Here is a 27,021-nt window from a genome sequence, read left to right as displayed (position 1 = left end):
AATGGGGAAGCCGTTCAGGCCTGGGGTCTTGCCCGATTGGAGTTCTGACATGGCTTGGGTTAGTTCTTCCTCAGTGATTACCTGTTCTAGTAGAGTAGACTGCTCTGTGTTTAGGGTGGGGAGAGTGATCTCCTCCAGGATGTCCATTACAGGTGGTGAGGTTGGTGCTTTGTATAGCTCAATGTAGTATTTTGCAAAACCCTCCGCTATGTCTACGTCTGTCACTAATAGTTCTGATTCTTCTGTTGTCAGTTGCCTGACCTGGCTGAAGCCCAGGTCTCCACGTTCCAGCCATGCCAGCATTTTCCTGGCTTTGTCCCCTGTTTCGTATATCTTTGCGCGCATCGCAGTATGTGCCTACTTTGCATTGTCTAGGGCTATGTGTTGAAGTTGTGTCTGCGCTAGTTGTAGTGCGCGTTGCGTTTCCGAATTGTCATGGGTTAGGTGATCGGTCTCTGCTTTTTGCACTTTCGCTTTGGCATGGCGTATTGCTTCTAATTGTTTTTTCTTATGGGCTGTGGTCCAGGCTATTATTTCCCCTCTGAGCACTGTCTTGAATGCCTCCCATAATGTTACCGGGTTATCCACTGAGTAAGTATTCATCTCAAAATATTCTTCAGTGGTCTTTTGGACGTGTTCAACTAGCTCTGGGAAGCCTAGGTAGTAGCTGTTCAATCGCCAGCTGGGTGGGGGGGATCGACCTGCTGGTGTTAAGTGTTATTACAAGTGGGGAATGATCCGATATACCTCTAGGGAGAAATTGTGTCTCACGTGCTTCGTGCATGTTATTTAGTGGCAGTAGAAGATAGTCCAGCCTAAACAGCGAGGCGAGTGCACCAGAATGGTATGAGTATTCCCTTGTGACAGGGTGCAGCATTCTCCATACGTCTTGCAGCCCCAATGCGCTAGTGAATGTGGCAAGTTTTGTACGTGTGTTCGGGTTTCTGGATCTTCTATGCGTTCTATCAAGGTCCACGTTCATTACCTCATTAAAGTCTCCCCCAATCAACGTAAGGTCTGCAAGATTATTCATAATTAGAGGCATCATTAGTCAGGGGGGTCAGTAGGTTAGGAGGTGCATACACCGCCAGCATGGTCACAGAGCGTTCCCCAATTGTACCTGTCGTGAGCACAAACCTCCCTCCCGTGTCTTGCGTAATGGATGCAGGCACAAAAGGGAGTCTTTTGTGTACTAGGATCAGTACCCCTTGTGACCCCATTGTAAAACCGGCGTGAAATGCTAGTCTTTAGTTGGTGCGTCTAAAGAATGAGAAATTGGTACCGGCTAGATGTGTCTCCGTCAGGAATGCCACATCCGGGGAGTGTCTATTCAGTGTTTGCAGTACTAGACGTCTTTTAATACAATTGCCGAGCCCATTTACATTCCATGTCATCACTCGGATTGTCCTGTTTTTGTTCACGTTAGTGACTCCCGCCATTTGACACTTATATGGATGACAACTGTGTGCGTCGGGCCCTCGATAGTATTGTGGTATTTCATGCTATAATAATATCTGCCATGGCTAAGGGCAGGCTGGTTTCCTGTCAGGCCATGTGTTTCCATTTGTGTTGTGCGGACTTCTGGCAAGAGTGGAGTGACAATTGGTGTGCTAGGGATGGTGTGCTTCTTAACATTATAGATGGTGTGGTTTCCTGGAACATAACTAACATGAAACAAATTCCCACCCCCCCTTCCTATACTCCTCCCCAACATGAAGTATCTGTCGCCCTAACTCTACTGGCGCCAAACAACTATATCGCCGATTAACTTAGTGTGAACTGTTTACACCTTCCTCTCGACTTACTGTTCTTTAGCAAGTCTGGTGTTCCGAGTCTCAAGTCTTGAGTTGAGGGCGTGGCTTTGGCCGATACAATGAGTACTCCCGTGCCTCGCGGGCCACATGCCGTATTTATATCGGTGTGGCATGATAGTCCATTAAATGGGCCGCGACGGAGTAGTATTTCTTGTTAGTGTCACTGTTTCAGCCCATTTCCTCTTGTTGTGGTGGTTCCTGCATCGGAGGTTGTGGAGCTGGGCGCCTTCTGTCTAGTGGCTCACGCCGGTTCCTGTTTCTGCTTCTGTTGCTTGCAAGTCTCCAGTCGCCTTCAATGTGTTTCTCTGCCCAGTTCCACGCTTCTTTTGGGTCAGTGAAGTGTACCGTTGTCCTGCCGTGATAGATCTTGAGCTGGGCGGAAATAGCAAGTCGTATTTCACGTGTAGGGTCTGGAGTTGTCTTTTGAGCTGATCAAAGGACTGCCTGGCTCTCTGAACCTCCCTTGTGTACTCAGGGAAGAATGTTACCTTGGATCCATTGAAGGCCAGTGTGCCTTTTGGCCCGTGCCGTCTGGAGTAACGCATCTCTATCTCTATAATTCAACAGTTTTGCAACTATGGTGCGTGGAGGTGCACCAGGTATCGGTCTTCCAGTGGGCACACGGTGCGCTCGTTCGATTGAAAAGAACTTCGAGAATGTCTGGGGCTCAAACATATCGGTTATCCATTGTTCAAGGAACAGTTCCATGGAAGGGCTTTCCGTTTTTTCGGGTACGCCCAGGATGCGAACGTTATTTCGTCTTGATCGGCCTTCACTGTTCTCTGCTTTCTCCTCCAGTGTTTTCAGACGTGCCACTATCCTAGCCATCCTTTGTTCCATAGTGCGCAGCCCATCTTCAGTCCCAGAGATCCAATGTTCCGCTTCTCCTGTGCGGGAGGACAGTTTCTGAAGATCATGGCGGAGGAGCGAAACGTCTGTGCTGATGCTATCCATCTTTTGTTCCATGGAGGTTCTGGAGTTTGTTATTGCAGCCATGATATCCTTCAGGGATATGTTATGCTCTGTTTCTAACATGGTGTCTGATTGTTCGTGGTCCAATTGTGTGCTCGCCGTGGACGTGGTGAATTGGTCCATTTTGCTTTGACTTGACAATTTTCTTGTTTTATCTTTCCCCATAGCAGCTGGCATGGTCTGTAACGTTAATCTGTGGGCAGATCGGTGCGGATTCTGCCTATTTATCCGAGGCGGGTTGCGACTGTTCTGGGAGCGATTGTTCCGCTATAGAACTTTTTTCCCCGGTCTGGGTGTAATCTGCCGGATACTGTGTTAGGTTTGATGTGCAGCTAGTTTTAGCCTTAAGGGGGCTTGTGTCTTGTCTTTTGGAGTGTTCACGGGTCTGTACCGGCACAATATGGGTAGTGTTTTGTTTCCTGTTCCTCTTTGGTTTCCTGCGTGAAGGCGGGTGTATCGTATTGTATCGTCTCTGTGTACTGTAACACCGCACCAGAAGCTGGGTTTGGTGACACCTTGGGATTACACAACGTTCCACACCGCACCTTCCAGCACTTCTTTGGCGTAACTGTATCGGCGTTCCCACACAGGCAGGTGCGTCGTAAGACAGTTTCACCGTGCACTACTATGTTCTGATCTCCTTGCCCAGTGTTGCTTATTTCGTCGAAATTTGGTCGCTTCCGTTATGCTCGGTGTGAAGGTGGTGGTAATTCGAGCAAGTGTGCTTCTATTGGGGCCACAACGACGATTTCTCTTGGGCAGTGGGGGGGGGGGTGAAGATGCAGGTTACTCGGGGTCCGTTGAATTCAGCCCGCGTTCGCCCTCGTTGAGGATGAAGGATATCTGTGTGCCTCAATATGACATATCCGTTTCGCTATGATGGGGCAACTGGAAGAGTCCCTGTAGCGGGCCCACTGGCGGCGAGGGGGAAGCACGTAAGTGTGTTGCCTGCTCTCCCATCCCTCCTTCTCCTTACTGCAAGACTGAGGTAGTAGCTGTCCGACAGCGAGCGGGGGCCACCTCAGGAGTCTGGTAGGCGCTCAACGCTAAGTGGAGCACTCGAGGAGCCCCGGCGGCTCCGGGCGTCCCGATGGCGCCAGCAGGCAGAAGTAGTGTACGGGCGCGTACGTCGTTGCGTTAGTGCGGATTTGACTGCCTGTGAACGACAGCCGCCGGCGCCGCTTCCAAGGGTGTATCCCCTCCGCCCCTCGGTCTGCCGTTGGAGAGAACTTTCACGGCTCCACGGGTTTCACCGGTGGGAGGCGGGGAGGCACCCAGCGGGGAACCGCTCCCCGCAGTCCGGGAGCGGCACCAGGGGTGGCTCGGTTCTATTTTAGGGTCCTTTGCCCGCCGTATAGCTCAACACAGTACCCCACACTCAACTCGCCAGCCGCCGGTACTCGGGCAGGGTTTGGTGGTGACGCACGGTGTCCTCCGTTCATCCGCGGTCTGCAGCGGCCATTTTGTGTGCTCTGTGGCGCGCAAGCTTGCTTTCTTGAAAGACTCGCTAAGTGGGTCTTCCGACACCGATTTTCACCAGGAGCAGGTAGGGACGTGCAGCAGAAGTTCTCACATCGAGTAGGCACTTTGGGTACTTTTAGTTTTGCAGGAAAAACAGGATTGTTTCAGGATCTGGCTGGCGGCCCGAGAGCGATGCAAGCTCACGTCCTCATTGCTCGGCTGCTGGCCACGCCCCCCTAAATTTTACTAATTTCAGAATGACGTAAATGCTGTAAGTCCATCCTATTTTAACCATTACCGGTTATTCCCACCAACCCCATGATACCATGGGCCTCATTACGAGGTTGGAGGTAGCCATGGCGCTGTTAGCGCCATGGCTGCCTCAAAACCTTACCGACTCCGCCCTGGTGAATGGAGCTATTATCGCCCCATTCCAAGGTTGGCAGGGCCGGTAATTCCCCATTCACCAGGGCCCTTCCCCATTCCCATTTCAGCCCCCATAGGGCTCAATGGGAATGGGGAAGGTGCTAATAACGGTACCGCAAATTGCGGTACCGTTATTAGCTCTAAAGTCCCTTTGCGGGTCCTGTCCAAAACGCCTGGTAAAACCAGGCTTTAAGGGAGGACCCGCAAAGGGAACTCGTAGTAGGGCGGTAAGGGATTACCGGCACTGGTGCCCTTACCAGTGCCGGTAATCACTTACTGCTCACCTCGTAATGAGGCCCCATGACTTGGATGACCTCATTTGTTGGACATTTACTTTCGGTGTCTATATTCATCGAGCTGTGAACCATGACATTTAATGGTTCCTATTTCCTTTCTAATGGATCGTGTCCTCCCACGGATTCCTCATCTTTGATATACCAATAACACTTTTTCGACAGCAGAGTGCGATGTGCGATGACAAGTTGGAGTCCCTCAGTGGCTTCCATTTACATGCTCAGACGTGACGTTGACAATGGTATAAATATTAGGCATTGGGCCCCTGGCCTCAGTTGTTTTTTCACATGCACAGCACCCTTCCACAATGATTCAACCGAAAAAACGGGCTGACTGTTGCGGTACATTGGGTTTGCCGTAGTCCAAAGTCAAAGCTATTTTTAATAATTAAGAAAAGCTAATGTATTAAACATGTTTTACAGCTCTTTCAGAATCAATCAGGAATGTCAAATGATGGCGTAAAGGTTGATGTATTATGCATAGCAGGTTTGTTTCCTATTTTGTAACTGTGATGTTCCCTAATACGCTACAGTATGATACTTTAGGAGGATTCAATGCAGCTGAAACACTCAAAGCAGGCTGTGCAGTTTCTTGAATAGAAACTGTGTTTCTGTGCGACTGCAAACTGACGTCAATCCTAGATTGTGTTTGGTCCGAAGTGAGCACAGAGGTGTAACGAGCCCCGTCCTGATAATATGCTCCCTCGATCCAAACATTGTAACTTTATTTTATTTATTTGTTTGCGCACCATACCCTCTGGGTGCTGGTTACAGAAAGTACATTAGTGAAGTGCAAGAACATGCATAGGGGTTACCGAATGAATTAGTGGAAAGCATAGATGTCTAAGTGTCCAGCATAATAACATCTAAAATCCTCAAAATCTGGGTTCCTTCCTCCTGTGCTTGTTCAATACCCTCAGCTAACCATCAGCTACTCTAAAACAGAAATGTTTTGTGTAATAAACATTTAATTGGACTATCATTCATGCTCATTAAAGAATTAATTTTTCCTCTTTGGATCCGGCAGTAATAGTAGAGCTTCATCCTGATCAGAACAAATCAGTGGAGCGGTGCACGTCAGCTTCTTGATCAGAACATATCTGTGGAGCGGTGGACGTGAGCTTCCTGATCAGAACATATCTGTGGAGCGGTGCGCGTGGGCTTCCTGATGAAAGATCAGAACATATCTGTGGAGCGGTGTGCATGGGCTTCCTGATCAGAACATATCTGTGGAGCGGTGCACGAGGGCTTCCTGATCAGAACATATCTGTGGAGCGGTGCACGTCAGCTTCTTGATCAGAACATATCTGTGGAGCGGTGGACGTGAGCTTCCTGATCAGAACATATCTGTGGAGCGGTGTGCGTGGGCTTCTTGATCAGAACATATCTGTGGAGCGGTGGACATGAGCTTCCTGATCAGAACATATCTGTGGAGCGGTGTGCGTGGGCTTCCTGATCAGAACATATCTGTGGAGCGGTGTGTGTGGGCTTCCTGATCAAAAGATATCTTTGGAGCGGTTTCTTGGGCAAAAGCAGGAGAAAGGTTCCTTTTGTGTGATTTTCCTTTTCTTTGATGGGAGTATTTGCCTGCTTTTAGAGAGTGAAATAGGCTTAAACATCCCTTATCTACATCCTCAGTCCTGATGAGATTATAGACCAGTGAACAACTGTACATCACTATTTCAGTTCAGAATAGTGTGTGTAAAGAAAACTAGTGATAACATAAAATGTATTTGTGGAGCGCACCCCCTCCCTCTGAATGGAGCATCTTGGCACCATAGACTGGTAACTAACGTATATTTTTAAGCAAGTTGTTGTTCAGTGTCCTATGTTTTCCCAAAAATTAAATCCAAATAATCGAGTGTGAAGTCTGCCTCGGGGTCTTCAGCCATTACCCGACTGGTAATGCTCACACACTGAGAGGGTTTATATCTGGTATCACCCCGGAAAACATGCTTATGTTTTGTTGAGAAACAGCACGGTTGTCGTTTCACAACTTATAAAAATTACAAACAAAATGCCACCATGAATGTAGTCAGTGGTAAGCAACATGTACTCCCTTCGCCCTTACCATGGTGGCCATTGCTGCACTGGGGAAGGGGTCGCACAGTGGGAGTCTCTGTAGCCGGTGAGTAACAGGTAAGTGGGGCCTGAATCAGGATGTCGCAGGGAGTGTGTAGGGTACGGGGTAAGTGGTGAGGGGGCGGGGGCAGGGAGCACCGGCCAGAAAAGACTTACCGCTGGGAAGGAAGATGGCAGGCTACAGCGCCACAGGTGGCTCTCTGGTGGCTCGTCAATCCTGATGACGTTATAGACCAGTGGACAACTGTACATTACTATGTCAGTTAAGAATAGTGTGTGTAAAGAAAACTAGTGATGGTATTAAATATATTTGTATAGCCCATTCACCTCCCCCGGATGGGGTATCCTGGCATCATTGACAGATAACCATTGAATACTTTTCAGCAAGTTGTTGTTCAGTGTCCTATGTGTTCTCCAAAAACGAAATCCAAATAAGAGTGTGAAGTCCTTGCTCGGGCCTGTAACTCGGTCCCTCTGCCATTACCTGAGGGGTAATTCCTGCCCACGGAGGGGTTTATATCTAGTAGCATCCTGGAAAGCATGCTTTTGTTTAGTTGGGAAACAGCCCGGTTGCCATTTCTCAACTTAAAAAATTGGGGAAGGAATCAGACTATGGAAGTCTCTGTTACCAGTGAGTAATTGGTGAGTGAGTCCTGGTTCATGATGGTGTGGGGAGTGTGTGTAGGTATAAGATGTGAAGGTGTGGGGAGAAGGCAGCATGGGCCAAGCAAAGGCTTACCCTGGGAAGGAGGATGGCACCCCGAAGCTTCTCTGGAGGCTCTGAATACGGGCAATACCATGAGATGTATAACCTTCCTTCTGAACTTCCTGATTGGCTTGTGGGGCCATGACAAGACCTCCCTGGTTCTAATTTTCCATATACCAGCATATTTTTGCTAAATCTGTAGATACAATATTTGAATATATGAAGATTTTGGTCAGGTGTTTACATCAAATAAAATGGAGAACACAATGAAGATTTGCACTCTTCTTTCTCTGGATAATTCCCCAAATGTACTTCTTTAAGCAGATTAAACTCTCCCTGTAATACTCTTCATAGTCACGCATGAGCTAGAAAGCAGAATCTAACAATGTCTTACACGTTGTTTTACTGGTTCCCAGCTCTGCAGGAGCCCATGTGAAGTGATTTGCTTAGTGGTGAATTAGGCAGTATGCTTTCGCTGCAAAAACCGCATTGCAGAACTGTGAGCATTATGGGAGCAAGAAGTGATCCTATTAACAAAAGGTTGATCATGAAAGTGGTGGTGTTCAGTCCCCTTCAGTTAGCACAGACTTTGACCTCTATGTTAAAGGACACATGAAGGTTTTTTATTGATGCCCTGTTTTTACCAATCTCTGTTTGTCAACTTTAGTTTCAACCAGTCGCAGGTAGGATTAACTATAATCATTAGGAACATGATCCTTTCCTTCTGTTTCGTGTGGGTGTGGATCTCTGCAGTAACTGATCATTATTACAGTGGCCTCTGTATGATGGTTCTCATTCATTAGACCCGTTGTATTTCTGTGCATGTTCCAATCTAGGTTTATATGAGTTACTATCCTTGACTTGAATATCAACCCATTGACACTAAAATCCAGATCACAGAATCTGCTCTGATGAACACGTTCGCAAAGTGGACTGGCAATTTAGCTCCAAATTGGGAAAAGATCAAAAACTGCAAAATGGTTTTGTGAACCCGTAAGTCCGATGAGATGTCATTTCTGCACTAATTGCAGAGTTGTTTTTCACTGTTTAGTTAGTGAAAATATCAATATAAAATTGTCAGTCGTTGTTGCACTTTAATTGATCCGGGTATAGTTTCCTTTAAGTGTCCTTTGCTATTTTATGAAATATTGCCATTGAAAACAAATGGAGACAAAGCTCCATCTGTTTGTATTTTATTATTTATTTACAGTATGTACCTTCTGAGGAGCTAATGGTAGCGGTGGATGAGTTAGTGAAAATATTTCCAGACGGAATCCTGACGTGGTTCGGACCCTTTTTGCCGATTCTGAGCTTCTGGAATCCGCAGTACGTCAAGGCAATAGCAACTGCTTCAGGTACAGTAAATGGCTGCGCTGGCGGTGGCCGCTGTTGCAGCTGGAGATGGATTAGCTTGGTTGAACATTACATTTTATGAGATCAGCGTGGATGGCAACACCTGCGCTCCTTGGCGTTGGATGCACTCACTGATGATGGCGGTGTTCTTGTTTAGACTGATATGTTGTTTTATTTTATTTGTTTGGTTGTTTAGAGGACTAATACACGGATACATTTGAGCACTATTGGTAAGAAGTACCACAAAGTAAGTTTTCAAAGGCACAGATAAACAATAGAGTGAACACTGGATACATGAATGAGACATATGCATCAGAGAAACAAATATTTGAGTTCTCAATATCGTGAAAGTGGTACACTGACTGAGAGGTTGTGTGGTTGGAGTAGTTGCACTGCGTGAGACTGAGTTTAACACACTTATCCTAATGGTAAGTTATTCCATTGAGTGTGTTCCTAGATTGAGGTTCGTCCAGAAAGTTTTTATGTTACAAAACACAACACCTTATTGGGTAAGCTTGCACAGCAAGAGCACAGCAGAATGGCCTGCAATGTCCTGGACACTAAATGTGATTCAAGATATTCCGTCGCTGATAAAGAAGAGCAGAATCATCCAAAGGCTCAGAAATTCAATTAGTTGCATCAATAGAGCTGAGGAGTTGGATGAGAGCAGTGTAGATGGTGAGACATTGTTACATGAAGTCATCTGTGTTCATTGGTGGTAGACTACCTGTGGTTAACTGTAGTTGAATAAGATCCTGGCACCAGGGGTTGGATGAAATCTGTGCCAATTATAATACATGCTTATTTATTTCATATGGTAGAAGGTTCTTGGGGCAGGCACCACTGACTCTCTTCTGCATGACAGTAACCAAAATGTAAAATGTTCGGCAATTAAGGATCATGATGTTATAGTGGGCCTTTCCTCTTGATGAAGCAATTGAGGTAGGCTGGGGACTTACCATTGTACGACATTCGGATGGTGCACACATGCAATCCTTTTTTCCAGTGGGTTGCATGGCTTTCAGTTTTGGTGTTATTTGTTTTCATAGTTTCACCATCAAGATGAGCCATGCCGCTTGATTTTGAATAAATTAGAAGACGCTAGTAAGGTGTTTGGTGAGGTGCAAATGCTAGCTGTTGCAGTAGTCTACCTTGCCAGCACCATTGGCCTTTCCCACTCCTCTTTGTGATGCATGTTTTTGAATGGCGTCACCGGTTTTAACACATGGTAGGTTTTGGAAGGGCATATTTATTTACAATGACATTTCTTACTGCAGGCAGGTATAGCTAGGTGTTTTGCTTTACTGCATAGGGTGGGATGCCACAGTGGATGGCCATGGAAAAGGGGGACTGTGGTCAAGGTTCACACCTATTTAGATAATCTCCATTTGGATGCAGTAAACCGCGTTCATCTAGTCCTTTGTTGAAACTATCCTTTATTTCTATTTAATGGAAGCATGGCGCTACGGCCAAATTTCAAAGCACCATCGCATCTACTAGCAGGAACGGAGGTCAAAGTCAGGAGGCACCACGACCCTGTAATTATTGTTCGGGCACTGCTAGAGATCAGTCATCACACAGCATGATTTTTAACTTCTTTCTAAACTGCAGTAGATCAGGTATTTGTCTGATGTCCCTGGGAAGACTGTCCACAATTTACTCCCTACCACTATCCCTGATCTCCCAAATGATCTGGCTTTCTGAAATTTTAGTGTTCGGATGGACAGACGAAGTGATGATCTCAGTGGTCTGTCAGCGTGGTATCAGTCAAACTATTAGCTAAATCGGGGGTAAGCCACGTAATGTTTTGTGGAACAATCTCCCCATCTTGAAATTGATTATTTCCTAGACAGGGAGACCATTTTTACGCAAGGGAGTTGTGATCTGTTATCCCGGGTTGTATGTGATTCGAATTGCCATATTTATAAGCCTTTGGAGGCGGATGAACCGCTGCTTGTTTATGCCTGAATAAAGGGCATTACCATGGTCCAGTTTAGCACCTATAATAGCCCTGGCTAGAGTGGCACAGCCAATTGTCGTAGCAGAGGGTGCAGATGTTTTAGCCTTCACAGATGATACATTTTGGAATTCATTAGATGACTAATTTGGGGTTAAATTTATAATGAGGAGTTAATGTACAGTCCCAGAGATTTTACTTCCACTAAACAATTGTGTGTTGGCAGTTGCAAAATGTTGAGAAGTTATTTGAGCCTAGCACATAGCGGCCCATCCCTCTTTTTATCCTGCCATTGAGATCAACGCTGCGCCTGCTGTTATCCAAAGTTCTCCTCCCTATCTATAGACTAACATTTGACTCGAGGCGAGCCCAGCCGATCACCAGCATCGCGCTGTGCACCAAACCTCTGCCTACTAGCGCCATGCTGTATACTATTTAGCCCTGGAATCGAACCAATCCGACCATGCCAGGGCAAGCGCACTATTCCTGAGTAAGTCCCAGACTGATGGTAAGCGAGTTTTACTTGGACTTTTCATTAGATAAGAAGATACCTGTTTAAATAGTACATTAAAACCTGCTTAAATATTTTTTGATTGCTATTAAAAATTGTACGCAATTCACTGCTAACCGTGCACTCCAAGTTTACATTGTGAGACCTCTGTAGCATTTTTGAGACCGAGGTTGTCTACGGCATAGGGTACAGGCTGAAAGGGCCTTGCAAGGTGCATAATCCAAGTTCTCTACTTGTGCGCCAGCTTTTTATTTTTTTTTTTTTTATGTGGGTAAAGAAAATGTTTACAATTTTGTTCAGTGACTTCAGCTAGCCAAGTGCCACCGGAAATAGCTGTTCTCAAGACTGAGATGCTACGAGAGTAAAAGGTGTGCCCTTCAGCAATGTTAGCAAGCAAACCCACCCATGTTTTCGCTGTTTGAAATTTAACATGCCTGCACATCTTGTCTTGCATTAACCTGTAATCTGTAGTTTCGAATGCCTATATTTTGCCCTCTCCATTGTGATTTATAATCATGTATGCCTCGCTGATATACAACACTGCCTTACTACACATTGCCTTGCATATTACGGTCTGTTTGTTAAGTGCCTACACCACCAAGCCTATAACTACACTGACCACCTCTGACAAGGCCAGAGATGCATCGGCTATGGCCCTTCACTATACCACTGACTGTGGCATCAAACCCACCATCATCCTCAGACCCTTGAATCTCACAGGCATAATCAAACCCACTCCCTTCCTCCCTGCATTGGATTTAATGTACACCACTCCCACCGCCAAGGCACCACCTCAGTCCTTAGCCATGAAAACCTTCTCATCACTGACTACTATTTGCCCATGCCCAACCATAGTCAAACATTTCAGGCTTTGCTCTAGACTAGGCAAACATTACAATCTCCCTCATGCCTCCCCTACCACTATCAATCCTCCACTCAGGCCTTAAAGGCCCCAAAAAACAACCCAAAATTGTTCCCAAAAATAAAAATAACCCTGCACACCCTGAACCCACCTGCCCACAGCAAGAACCCTGTCACTATCCACAGAGCGTGATCAATGCCAGATCATTGGTAGTCCATGCAGTAGAGATTGCCGACCTTATAATTGAAAAGAAACTGGATATCCTCGCAATCACTGAGACCTGGCTACATGCTGCAGTAGGCCCACCCCTACTCATAGCCACACCTGACTACACAGTGATCAGATCGGATAGTGAATCCTCTAAAGGTGGCGTCATCGCCTACATTGCCAAAGCTTCACAAGGACTGAGAACTGTCCCACACGAGCCCATATCATCTTGTGAATCACAGACGATCAAGCTTCCACTGACCGCATCACGCACCTTAACTATTCATCTGATCTACAGACCTCCGGGACCCATAGATTCCTTTTGAAGAAGACATTAACACCTTGCTCTCAACTAATACAAAGCCTTCGTCACAACTCCTCACACTAGGTTACTTCAACTTAGGATTCAACAACCCCCCGGACCAAGCAGCACAGACTATGGCCAAATCACTATCTGATCCATATGGAAAAAAAACTCCATAGCTAACAAAGACACCCTACTAAAAACTACAGCCACCTACAAAGAAGAAATTCTCCTAGCAAAACGTGAAACCTATAATAACAGGATTGACAAGGCAAGTTCCAGAACTAGAGAACTTTTTAACACCTTAAGAGAACTTGAATCGTCCACGCCCCCACAGATAACTGCATTAAAGATCAAAAATGGTGTACCAATATTCAAGAAGCATTAGCCAACAAAATCACTATGCTCCAAAATAAAATAGCCACCAAGAAACTAAATCTACCCACCCAAGGAAATATGAGGATTCAAAGTTCTACTACCCCCATGCCTGCCGAGCGCTTCAAATTCTCCCCTGTGTCTCCCAAAGAAGTGCAAAAAATCATATCCTCCCTTAAAACCTCCAAATGCAAAGGCAACGCCTGTCCTGCCTCCATCATAAAAGAAGCAGAGAGTGTACTCGCCCCCTTCATCACCTCATTGATAAATGCTTCCTTCCGCACAGGTTCTGTCCCCACTAATCTAAAGAATGCATGGGTATTCCCTCTATTAAGAAAACTATTTCTAGACCGAAATATACCTACAAATTTTAGACCCATCACGACAGTCCGCTTCTTACTATAGATAATTGACAAAGCCGCCTACAACCAAATACTAAATTATCTAGAGGCCAACACACTACTTGGACAATCTGGCTTCAGGCCCCAATATGGCACTAAAACAGCCCTGATCGACTTAAAGATACAGATCGATGATCTGAAAGATAAAGGTAAATCTGCCCTCTTGCTTCTGCTGGACTTGACTGTCGCCTTTGATCATATAATTCTATGTAAGCACCTTTACACCGTGGTACACTTTTCAACAGAAGCAACAGCATGGATCCACTCCTTTTTAAATAACAGATCCATGAGAGTCTTCTCTGCCACAGCCGCAGCTGGCACTATCCGAATTTCCTGTAGAGTTCCATAAGGATCCTGTGTCTCACCAACCATGTACAATGCGTTTACCAAACCACTGTTTGATGATCTGGATTCGCTGGGTGTCACCTACACTAATTATGCAGATGACACCCAGCTCCTCATACCTCTGACTGGTGACTATGACAAAGATCTCATCCTTATAAATACAATATACTTCATCATTCAGGCCTGGCTGGCCACACACATCCTCTGCCTGAATGATGAGAAGACGGAGCTTCTCCTCCTAGCCACTCCTATTAACATGAATAAATTGAGTGACCGATACCGGTCCTTCGGCATTGATGGAAACAACATCCAAATTGCTAAGGAGGCAAAAACCTTGGGTTTCTACCTCGACGACTCTTTGAATTTGCACAAACAGGTGAGTGCAACAGCCTATGCAACAGCATACACATGCAAACTCATTCAATCCTGCAAACCATTTCTATCTGTGAAGAGCTGCTCTATCTTAGCCATAGCCCTAGTATTATCCAAAATCGACTGTTGCAATGTGTTGTGCCTAGGTGCCAGCAAATACATTATCAAACAACTCCAGATCCTACAGAACAATGCTCCGAGAACTGCTCTGAGTATACCACGCAGACAACACATATCGGCCACCAGACGCGACAACAACTAGCTCTCCATTAAAGAGAGAATACAGCTTAAAATACCTTCACTGACTCACAAAAGCCTCAATAAGGCAGCCCCTCTATACTTGATGGAAAAATGTACCAAAAATCAACACGGCCGCCTGACTAGGTCTTCTAATTCTAACTGTCTGCAAGTGTCTAGGTACAAACTCAAAAAAGCAGGCGGCAGCAGCTTCCCAGTTATGGCAGCGCAACTCTGGAATTCCCTACCTGCCAGTCTAAGAGCGGAGCAATCTTTCTATAAATTTAGGAAAGATATGAAAAACTGGTTGATATCCAATGATACACTTACTAAACACCTTAATAGCATGCTTGGCCACTACATGTGTAACTGTATATTTCCATGAATGTAAATAGTGCAAATACTGTAAAATATTCTATGCTTATTGTAAGTATTGTCAAGTGTTCGCCCTTTACCCACTGCTCCCTTGTATATATTTTTTGCGTGCAACTAAGAAATTGCATATTCTTGTAATGCGGCCAGATACCTTCGGGTGTGGTGCACAATATAAATAATAAACAAATAATAATAAAAAAAATAAGTATTTTCAACGCCTAATGCTTGTTGTGGCATGTTTTGCCTCTGCGTGGGGACATCCAACATTATGTCACAGGTAGGGAGAGCAAGAGTGAATGGAAGGAAAACCTGCGAAGGAGGTTGCAGGCGTAGGGAGGAGTCGAACAGGTGAGGGAAATGATTTTTCTTTAGTGGTCCATGACTTGAATCCATGGGCCACTGGCTCCGTAAAAAATGTCATCACCCTTTCACTCTTTAATACTTATGAACTGTGCTTCAACTTTCTTTTGATAGACAGCGCCCCAGTGTGGAACAGTAGACTTGTATGGAATGATCCAGGCTCATGAATCGGCAATGTTTTCAGTGACTTAAGTCCAGTGCCACACTGTGGACAGAGGGAGCATTGCTAATAGGCCAATGCTTGCGCATGGGCAGTGCCATATGGTCTAGCATCATCTTGCTCTTGCGCAATCTGAATGTCACCTGGCCTAGTAGGATTGTTGTCTGTCTTCCCTCTGTTCCCCTCCATTGCCTCATTGCGCCTTGAAATACTTGTGTATAGGTGCGTTATAAATGCCATATATCATATCATATCACACTGTTGCAAAAGTGTAGATATGCAAAGGCTTTTGCTTTGGGCTGTTTGATTTGGGGAAAATAAGAATGGATGCATCGCCCAGCCAAGTTTCCCAGTTCCATGCATGACACCTCAAGCCAGTCCTGTTTTTTGTGCTGCCAATTGCATGCAGGAACTAGTAGTTTCGTTTTTTCCATTGCAAGGTTGGGCTTTCAAGTCCCAGCATGCAGTGTGAGAAAAAAGCAGCACGGTCTCGAAGAGTCCTCACGGAACTGTCATGCTTGACAGGTATGGATGCATGGGAGAGGGTTGCCATGGCACATCAATAGAACATCGCTGTCAGCTCCAATTTGAAACCAAGCTGACTAGTCCTGTACATTGGGTTTGCTGTAGCCCAAAGTCACAGCTATTTTAACCATTAAAAAAGCTAATGTATTAAACATGTTTTTACAGCTCTTTCAGAATCAATCAAGAATGTCACATTATGGTGTAAAGGTTTATGTACTATGTGTAGCAGGTGTGTTTCCTATTTTGTAACCGTGATGTTCCCTAATACGCTACAGTATGATGCTTTAGGAGGATTCACTGCAGCTGAAACACTCAAAGCAGGCTGTGCAGTTTCTTGAATAGAAACTCTGTTTCTGTGCGACTGCAAATGGACGTCAATCCTAGAGTGTGTCTGGTCCGAAGTGAGCACAGAGGCGTAGCGAGCCCCGTGTCCTGATAATATGCTCCCTCGATCCAACCATTGTAACTTTATTTTATTTACTTATTCATTAGCATTTATTTCAGCGCACCAAACCCTCAGGCATCTAGGCGCTAGAAGTGCAAGACCATGCATAGGGGTTACAGAATGATTTTTTGGAAAGTGTAGGTCCCTAAATGTCCAGCATAATAACATCTAAAATCCTCGAAATCTGGGTTCTTTCCTCCTGTGCTTGTTCAATACCCTCAGCTAACCATCAGCTACTCTAAAACAGAAATGTTTTGTGTAATAAACATTTAATTGGACTATCATTCATGCTCATTAAAGAATCAATTTTTCCTCTTTGGATCCAGCAGTAATAGTAGAGCTTCATCCTGATCAGAACAAATCTGTGGAGCGGTGCACCTCAGCTTCTTGATCAGAACATATCTGTGGAGCGGTGGACGTGAGCTTCCTGATCAGAACATATCTGTGGAGCGGTGCGCGTGGGCTTCCTGATGAAAGATCAGAACATATCTGTGGAGCGGTGTGTGTGGGCTTCCTGATCAGAACATATCTGTGGAGCGGTGCACGTCAGCTTCTTGATCAGAACATATCTGTGGAGCGGTGGACGTGAGCTACCTGATCACAACATATCTGTGGAGTGCTGTGTGTGGGCTTCCTGATCAGAACATATCTGTGGTGTGGTGCGTGTGGACTTCCTGATCACAACATATCAGTGGAGCGGTGCATGTGGGCAAAAGCAGGGGAAAGGCTCCATTTGTGTCAGTTTCCTTTTCTTTGCTGGGAGTATTGGCCTGCTTATAGAGAGTAAAAGAGGCTTAAACACCACTCATCTTCATCCTCAATCCTGATGAGATTATAGACCATTGGTCAAGTGCCCATCACTATTTCAGTTAAAAGTGTGTGTAAAGACAACTGGTGATAACATAAAATGTATTTGTGGAGCGCACCACCCTCCCTCTGGATATGGTATCTTGGCACCATAGACAGGTAACTCATGTATATTGCTGTTTAGTATCTTATGTTTTCCCAAAAACTAAATCCAAATAGTTGAGTGTGAAGTCCGACTGGTAATGCTTGCACAATCATATTTTTTTTATCTGGTATCACCCCGGAGAGCCTGCTTATGTTTTATTGAGAAACAGCACGGTTGTCGTTTCACAACTTTAAAAAAAAACTACAAACAAAATGCCACCATGTATGTAGTGAGAATTAATCTACATGTAGTTCCTTCTACCTTTCCATGGATGCCACCATGGAGAACACAATGAAGATTTGCACTCTTCTTGCCCAGGATAATTCCCCAAATGTGCTTCTTTAAGCAGAGAAAACTCTCTGTGTAATACACTTCATAGCCACGCATGAACTAGAAAGCAGGAGCTAACCATGTCTTACGCATAGTTCTACTGGTTCCCAGCTCTGCAGGAGCCGATCTGAAGTGATTTGCTTAGTGGTGAATTAGGCGGTGTGCTTTAGCTGCAAAAAGAACAGTGCATAACTGTGAACATTATGGAAGCAAGAAGTGATCCTATTAACAAAAGATTGATAATCTCCCTCAGTTAGCGCTGACTTTGACCCCCACGTTAAAGGACACATGAAGTTTGTTTATGGATGCCCTGTTTTTACCAATCTGTTTGTCAACCTTAGTTTCAACCAGCAGCAGGTAGGATTAACTATAATCATTGGGAGCATGAGCCTTTCTTTCTGTTTCATATGTATGCGGATCTCTGCAGTAACTGATCATCATTATTACAGTGGTCTCTGTAAGATGGTTCTCATTAATTAGACCTGTTGTGTTTCTGTGCATGTTCCATTCTGGGTTTGTGTCCTTGACTTGAATATTAACCAATTGACACTAAAATCCAGATCGCAGAATCTGCTCCAATGAACAGCACGTTCCCAAAGTGACCAGCAATTTAGCTCCAAAATGGGAAAAGATCAAAAACTGCAAAATGTTTCATGAACTCGTCAGTCCGATCAGATGTCATTTCTGCACTAGTCGTACAGTTGTTTTTCACTGTTTAGTTGGTGAAAATATCAATATAAAATTGTCTGTAATTGTTGCACTTTAATTGATCCGGTTGTAGGTTCCTTTAAGAGTCCATTTCTCTTTTGTTATTTTATGAAATGTTGCAAGTGAAAACAAATGGAGACAAAGCTCCATCTGTTCGTATTTTGTTATTTATTTACAGTTTGTACCTTCAGAGGAGCTAATGGTAGTAGTGGCTGAGTTAGTCAAAAAATTTCCTGACGGAATCCTGACGTGGTTGGGACCCATGATGCCGATTCTGAGCTTCTGGCACCCGCAGTACGTCAAGGCTATAGCGACTGCTTCAGGTACAGTAAATGGCTGTGCTGGTTGTGGCCGCTGTTGCAGCTGGAGATGGATGAGCTTGGTTGAACATTACATTTTATGAGATCCGCGTGGATGGCAACACCTGCGCTCCTTGGCGTTGGATGCACTCACTGATGATGGCGGTGTTCTTGATTAGAATGAAATGTTTGTTAGGCCTAATACACGAATACATCTGAGCACTATTGGTAAGAAGTAGCACAAAGTAAGTGTTCAAGGGCACAGATAAAAGATAGAGTGAACACTGGATACATGAATGAGGCACATGCATAAGAGAAACAAATATTTGAGTTCTCAATATCGTGAAAGTGGTACGCTGAGTAGAATGAGAGGCTGTGTGGTAGGAGTAGTTGCACTGTGTGCGACTGAGTTTTACACACATATCCTACTGGTATGTCATTCTATTGAGTGTGCTCCTAGATTGAGGTTCGTCCAGAAAGTTTTTACGTTACAAAACACAACACCTTATTGGGTAAGCTTGCTCAGCAAGAGCACAGCAGAATGGCCTGCAATGTGATTCAAGATATTCCGTCGCTGCTAAAGAAGAGCAGAATCATCCAAAGGCTCAGAAATTCAATTAGTTGCATCACTAGAGCTGAGGAGTTGGATGAGAGCAGTGTAGATGGTGAGACATTGTTACATGAAGTCACATGTGGTCATTGGTGCTAGACTACCTGTGGTTAACTGTAGTTGAATAAGATCCTGGCACCAGGGGTTGGATGAAATCTGTGCCAATTATAATACATTCTTATTTATTTCATATGGTAGAAGGTTCTTGGGGCAGGCACCACTGACTCTCTTCTGCATGACGGTAACCAAAATGTAACCAAAATGTAAAATGTTCGGCAATTAAGGATCATGATGTTATAGTGGGCCTTTCCTCTTGATGAAGCAATTGAGGTAGGCTGGGGACTTACCATTGTACGACATTCGGATGGTGCACACATGCAATCCTTTTTTCCAGTGGGATTCAGTGCATGGCTTTCAGTTTTGGTGTTATTTGTTTTCATAGTTTCACCATCAAGATGAGCCATGCCGCTTGGTTTTGAATAAATTAGAAGACGCTGGTAAGGTGTTTGGTGAGGTGCAGATGCTAGCTGTTGCAGTAGTCTACCTTGCCAGCACCATTGGCCTTTCCCACTCCTCTTTGTGATGCATGTTTTTGAATGACGTCACCGGTTTTAACACATGGTAGGTTTTGGAAGGGCATATTTATTTACGATGACATTTCTTACTGCAGGCAGGTATAGCTAGGTTTTTTGCTTTAGTGGAGAGGGTGGGGGTGCCACAGTGGATGGCCATGGAAAAGGGGGACTGTGGTCAAGGTTCACACCTATGTAGATAATCTCCATTTGGATGCAGTAAACCGCGTTCATCTAGTCCTTTGTTGAAACTATCCTTTATTTCTATTTAATGGAAGCATGGCGCTACTGCCAAATTTCAATGCGCCCTCGCATCTACCAGCAGGAACGGAGGTCAAAGTCAGGAGGCACCACGACCCTGTAGTTGTTGTTCGGGCACTGCTAGAGATCAGTCATCACACAGCATGATTTTTAACTTCTTTCTAAACTGCAGCAGGTCAGGTATTTCTCTGATGTCCTGGGAAGAATGTCCACAATTTACTCCCTACCACTATCCCTGATCTCCCAAATGATCTGGCTTTCTGTAATCCGGGTGTACGGATGGACAGACTGAGTGATGATCTCAGTGGTCTGTCAGCGTGGTATCAGTCAAACTATTAGCTAAATCGGGGGTAAGCCATGTAATGTTTTGTGGAACAATCTCCCCATCTTGAAATTGATTCTTTCCTAGACAGGGAGACAATTTTTACGCAAAGGATTTCTGATCCGTTATCCTGAGTTGTATGTGATTCGAATTGCCATATTTATAAGCCTTTGGAGGCGGATGAACCGCTGCTTGTTTATGCCTGAATAAAGGGCCTGTATAAAGGGCATTACCATGGTCCAGTTTAGCACCTATTATAGCCCTGGCTAGAGTGGCACAGCCAATTGTCGTAGCAGAGGGTGCAGATGTTTTAGACTTCACAGATGATACATTTTGGAATTCATCAGATGACTAATTTGGGGTTACATTGATAATGAGGAGTCCATGTACACTACCAGAGATTTTGCTTCCACTAAACAATTGTACGTCGACAGTTGCAAAATGCTGATAAGTTATTTGAGCGGTACGATGTTACATCGCCAGGCTTTTTACTGAAGGTTTTGGCCCATAAAACTCATTGCAAATATGGGGGGATGGGGTGAGGGAGTATAAGGGGCATAGGGGTGTGGGGAATAGAAACTAGAGAGTAGCGAACGAGGGTGTTGGGAAAACGATCCAAATAACAAACAAAAAAATTGATTTGTTTTTTCGGCTGAAAGGTTTTGGCAAAAACCTATGCAAAAAAATACTTGGCGCTATAAGAACATAGTACACTTTGAGCAACATATCTGATGGCAGTGTAAGCAAAATCTCTGTTTTCAACTGATTTAGTCCTAACCAGTTATGAGACACTCTGAGAGGTCTTGAAAGACTAACTGTACATGAGCTAAATTGGTCTCACAGGGAAGATGCAATTTAAACACTATTTGCGTGTGATCCGCGCAAGTGGATGCACACCCTGTGGTTTATCAGAAGATTGTGCAATGGCTTCATATATTCATATATATGTAGAACAACAGAGGGGAGAGACATGCTCCCTCTGGGACCCCACAGGTTAACACTTCTTTGTCTGAAACAAAACCATTCACCTTTGTACTGGACACTCTGTTCCTCAAAAAGTATCCAAACCTTCTAGTGGCCATATCCGAGGTTAATGCCAGCCGAGGTGTAGTAATTGTTGCACCCAGAGTTTACAGCTTGAAATTGTGTGTCATCCACATACCATTTGGAAAGCGATAGTGAAAGACTCTACTTTGAGCTTCATGTAGCAGTTAGAGAGCCATTCTGATAGATATAGTGTGGGATCTGAACAATAGGTGCCTAATTGTACACTATCCTGTTGGAAAGAAGTACAAAGAAATCCATTTCAGTTCCATTTGAACGCCCGATGGGTGTTGGTGCCTGTGTAGGAGGATGGGGTAGTTGACAGTGTTAAGGAGAGTAGCTGGGTCAATCGGGAAGGGGCCAGTTTTCATTTACCGTACCAGGATCACCTCCTACATATAGAGCAGTGTGCCTCATTGTGCAGTGATTGTTGGAAGCCTTATTGATTGGTGGGAAGCAAGTTCTCCTTTTTCGCTGTATTCCAGCAGTTGTTTGGCAGCAAAGTTTCCCAGTACCTTTATGAAAAAAAGGTAATTGGGTTCAGCAGATGCATTTTTTTGTTAGTTCCAGTGCTAAAGTTTTGGTGTTTTCTGTAATATACATCACTGTGCATGGGTGGCTCTGCATCAAGGAAAGATTAATGGTAGTGGCAGTACCCTCTACCTGATGCCCCCCCATATATGCAGCAAAAGTCAGCAACATTGAACTTGGTCGGCAGGATCGATATCCATGTGGCAGTGCAGTGTGAGAAGAAAAGGATGTCCATGATCGATTTATTTTCACTTGAGATACAGATTTAACGCAATAAATCCTTTGAAATTCAGCAGATGTGGGAAGTCATGACCAGCTTAACTCTATGCGCTCCGGTTGATGTCTCCCATAATGCCAGTTTGTATGTCATTGTGAATCCCTTCTCTTATAATATGCAAGTGCTCATGGGATTTGCAACAGGAACGTGCTGAGTTAAGCTGGTCCTGACTTCCTACAACTGCTGAATTTCAAGGGTTTTGTTGCTTTAAATCTGCACAATGTAACTGCACCTTAACTAAGGGTTTTTCAGTCAATCTCAAGGGATTTGTTATAAAATAGTTTTTTTATAGGTCACTAGCCATTGCCTTCTTTTTTTTTATTAATAAATTTGTTTTAACTCTTCTTTTTTTTCTCCTTTTTTCCCTATAATCGCAGATAGTATAACCCTGAAAACAGTAATGTACTACAAATAACTCTGCTTATTCATAAAATAACCCTGGTTATTCCTGTGATGCCCTTTCATTCCCGATCCCGTAATGTACACTAACCGCGTGTTTGCAAAAATAACTCCGGTTATAAGAAAACGTTTGCGCTCTGAGCTTGCTCCCCCTCCCTCCCACCCAGTCCCATAATTTCACATGGTGTCTCTTTCCCCCTCTCCACCTCTAGCCTAATGCCATTTCATACTTTTTGCTCCATGAAATGGCATTTTTTCCACTGTTCGTTTTCAGTTAATCCCGGTTATTTCGGAAATAACCCTGGTTATCTCGCGCATCGAAACAAAAATAAATGGTAGCATTTTCATTTCTGAAAAAGCCTCTGTTTCACAGCACCCTCGGTGATAATGCTATAATTTTGGGAGAAAGGGCACTACTTTCTCCATCAAATATTTTAACAACTACTGGACGGAATAAGCCCCCATACCTCTCCCGTAGTCAACACTTTATGCCCAAATTGTTTCATACCTGGTCTAATTCCGTCCAGAGGTTTTTGCTGTGCGTGCGCAGAAATCTGTACTTTTTCTCAGCCAACAACAGTGTTTTTGTTTTCTTAATAACATTTTCTTTTTTTAACAATTCTCTAAAACGAAACTGACAATCATATTACCTTTGGTGGTATTGCACAGCAGAGTGGTCATCTTGTTGTTGGCAAATGTTAACGAATCAATAATTTAGGAAAAATACATTGTATTGTATTGTATTCCTCATTTATTTAGCTCCCTTTCCCCGTTTGTATGGCTGCAGTGCACTTTGTGGTTGGAACGCCCTTGGTGACCGTAGTCCATGTTGGGCGATTCTAAGAGTTAATTAAAAGATGTGTGCGTGCATTCTGCCTTGTTAGGACTTAGGTGGGCTGACTAAGCTCCAGTAAGTAGGCCGGAGGCCATGCACATGGACGGGTGCTGTTAGTGGTTTAGGATAGAGTGCTAGTGCCGGAGATTCAATGTGTGCCCAGCTAGACCGTCATTTTTCATAGGTTGTCGGTGTATACTAATGGAAGAGGTGTTGAGGTACGTCAGGGGTTTCAGTGTGGATGGCTATGCTCGCTGCTAGACCGGAATTGCATATCCATAGTTGCATTCTAGAGTGCATGGATGGGTGGCAGTGCCTGTAGCCTGTGTCCACAGACGCAGTGCAAGGTATACATACCTTAAACTCGGATAGCGTTCATCTTTGATGTTGTTTTTCTAGTTCCCACGCGACTGGCTGGTCTCACCAATTGTGGTCTCTCTAGATTGAAAGTCTAATCCGTGGGAGAGTGGAAGAGGGGCCCGATAGGATGGTGGAGTGATGTACGATCGTCTGTGGGTGTGGGCGGGTGAAATTTGTCACGGTGTGCCGCTGCGAGCGCTGCACCCAGCATCCATGGAGGTTTGGGTGGATAGGTGTGTTGTTTGGTAAGGACCAGTGTTTCTGTGCACATATCAACAGTATACAATGCGAGAGGGTTTCAAGAGGGGCAAGGGAAGAACTATGTTTTGAGGGCCATTCAACTAGGAGAGATGCTGTGCCAGATCTGAGTGTCATGGAGGAATCCCGGGCCTGTGTTGTGGATTTCACAGTTAGTTATGCACATGGCTTTAAGGCTAGTGCATCAACCAATAGGGCTCCAGTGGAGGACACTTAGTGTATGGCTGATGTGCTTTCTGGGAGGGATGGTAATGAGCAGACGGACTGCAGCATGTTGGGTTATTTGCAGTTTCCTTAGCTGAAACACTGATGCACCTTGGTAAAGGCAGTTTACATAATCCAGGCGGTAGAAGATGGAGATGATGGGGCAGGAACGGTGAGTATATGTGAGGTATGGGAATATAAGCCTGAGGATGCATAGATGGAAGAAACCGGTTGGGAGAGTGATACATCTGTGTCCAGTGTGCATCCAAGATTTTAAACCGAGGTGGTGGTTGCTGGGGAGTGTGAGGGGGGGTGTAGCCTAGGAATTGCGGCCAGGGAATTGGTTGTGGAAGCAGCGCTGTTTTCCTGCAGACTAGTATTTTCCGTTTTCCCAGGATTGAGGATGAGGTAGTTGGTCGTCATCCAGTAGTGAATATCTCAGAGGCATGATGACGGATCTACACGGTTGGAGGCTGGGGATTTTAAGGATAATCTGGGTGTCGTCTGTGTAGTTGTAGCAGGTGAGAGTGTGGGAGCGTATGAGAGCTGGAGTGGGTTCAGATAGATGTTGAAGAGGAGGGGAGATAGGGATGCTCCTCGTGGGACCCCTTTTGGTACTTGTCGTGAAGTAGAGGTGAAAGGGTAGAGGAGCATGATATGTGAGTGAGGAGATGCAAGTGAGGGCAGTGTTTTTGATTCCTAAAGAGTGTAGCCTTTCTAGAAGAATGGTGTGGTCAATGGTATTGAATGCTGCAGAAAGGTCAAGAAGAATGAGTACAGCGTAAAACGTCTGCGTCCGCTGTTCTTTTTGGGTCATCACAGACGGACACTAGGGAGGACTCCATTCCTCAGAGTGGTCTCAAGCCAGATTGGGCAGGTTCCAGGAGGTTGTTGGCTTCAGTGAAATGGGCTGCTTGTGTGCTGTGCAGTCCATGAGTTTGGCCATTAAGCGTGTATTGGAGCTGGACCAATAGTTCTGGAGGAGGAGTGGGTTGAGCGTATGATGTTATTTGAAAAGGGTTTTGATGTAGGAGGTTTTTAAGGCTTCCAGGAAGGTTCCCGATGTCAGGGAGTGGTTGAGGATTGAATGTGCGATACTGCCTGCAGTGGTTGAGGCTAGGATGTTTTGAGGAGGGTGGGTAGGTAGGGTTCCTCTGAGGATCCTGATGGGCAACTTTGTGCTGGGAACGAGAGGCACTCGTGGTGTGAGATTGGGGAGAAAGAGGCGATGGTTTGTATCGGTGGGAGATTGGACAGAGGGTGGACTGTGGATGGGTAATGAGCGGGGGCATTATTTCTAATTTAGAGATGACGGCGGAGTGTCTGTCGATAGCGACATGGTGGAAGTATTCTGATAAAGCATAGTGATTCGGAGTCGGGTGAAGGGGGGTAGAGCAGCCTGGGGAATTAAATTCAGAAATTATTCTTTGCAATTCCTTGCTTGGGTTGCACGAGTTTAAGATTCTGTTCCCATAGAATGCTTTCTTGGGTTTTATGATTTCCAATCCGTATACCCTTGTTAGTCTTGCTAGGGTGGTTTTGTTCTGGGTGGTTGGGTTGGTTCTCCAGGTTCATTCCAGACAGACGGTGCTTGAGGGTTTTTAGTGATTTGAGGCTGGTGGTGTACCAACTAGGTGTGGGGCCTGATCTCTGAGAAGGCAGTTCTATTGGGGTTAGGGGTGCAAGGACGTTCAGAGCCAGAGGTTGAAGAGTTTGATGGGGGGCCTTCTTGGAGGGAGAGTGCTGGCAGTAGGGTGAGGAGGCAGTTTTCTAGATCCAGAGTGATAACGACTTTGTTATAGAGTGGAGTGAGAGGTGTGGAGGTTGGTAGTGGTCAGGCGTGGCCTTGGGCATGGGCCGCGGTTGAGAGTGGTACGGAGAAGAAGATTTCTGAGTGATCTGTCCATGTTGGGGACCGTGGAGGCAGTGTGGATATGATATTTGAGGAGCTAAAAGCTGCATCGAGGGTGTGGCCTCGAGTGTGGGTGGAGGTGGAGATCCGTTGTGCCAGGTTGAAGTGTTCTAGGTTGTCTGAGAGAGATCGGGTCATAGGGGTTACAGGGGAGTCAAACCAGATGTTTAAATGACCTATGCTGGTAAGTGTTGGATGTAGGTTGAAGGTAGTTGTCAGAGCATTGCAGAGTGTGTCTGTAAAGTTTTTGTAGTAGCCAGGGGATCTGTAAATGAGTACGAAGCTGTGCGAGGTGGAAGGTGCAAGTTGGCATTTTAGAAGAAGGGATTCATAAGTAGTGGAAATTGGTGTTTGTGTAGTATGACAAGTCACATCCCTTCTTGATCTGTTCCGAACAACAAGGCTGTGTTCACGTGGTAAAGCCTTGTGTGCAAAGTACTTGTAATCGTCATAGTGAACCAGGTGCTTTTTCTTAAATGCTGCAAAAAAAGGCCTGAGGTTCACAAATAACACAACACAACACCTTGTAGTCTTTCTTTGCTGGTTGCGCAGCCCGCGGTCATGTGTTTCTCCTTCACAGCATTGAGTTGCCAGCGGAGTGCAT

General features: G+C 45.0%; 1 protein-coding gene across 8 annotated transcripts in view; it reads left to right on the top strand.

Moving 5' to 3' along the window:
- Nucleotides 1-27,021, top strand: part of CYP4F22 (cytochrome P450 family 4 subfamily F member 22) — a 517,355-nt gene that overhangs the window by 234,582 nt on the left and 255,752 nt on the right. For 3 of the 8 annotated variants that reach the window (XM_069603850.1, XM_069603854.1, XM_069603856.1), the window contains exon 3: nucleotides 18,712-18,856. The exons of 4 other annotated variants lie outside the window; for them this stretch is intronic. In XM_069603850.1, coding sequence (XP_069459951.1) covers nucleotides 18,712-18,856 — 145 coding nt within the window. Of the gene's footprint in view, nucleotides 1-8,964; nucleotides 9,110-18,711; nucleotides 18,857-27,021 lie in introns of all 8 variants that reach the window. One more of the 8 variants, XM_069603851.1, reaches the window with a different exon arrangement.

The sequence above is a fragment of the Ambystoma mexicanum genome, chromosome 3q (genome assembly GCF_040938575.1).
Source record: "Ambystoma mexicanum isolate Mex_15411 chromosome 3q, UKY_AmexF1_1, whole genome shotgun sequence".
Classification (NCBI taxonomy): Eukaryota; Metazoa; Chordata; class Amphibia; order Caudata; family Ambystomatidae; genus Ambystoma; species Ambystoma mexicanum.
The sequence above is the reverse complement of the archived record's forward strand: the minus strand, read 5'-3'. Positions and strand labels throughout refer to the sequence as shown.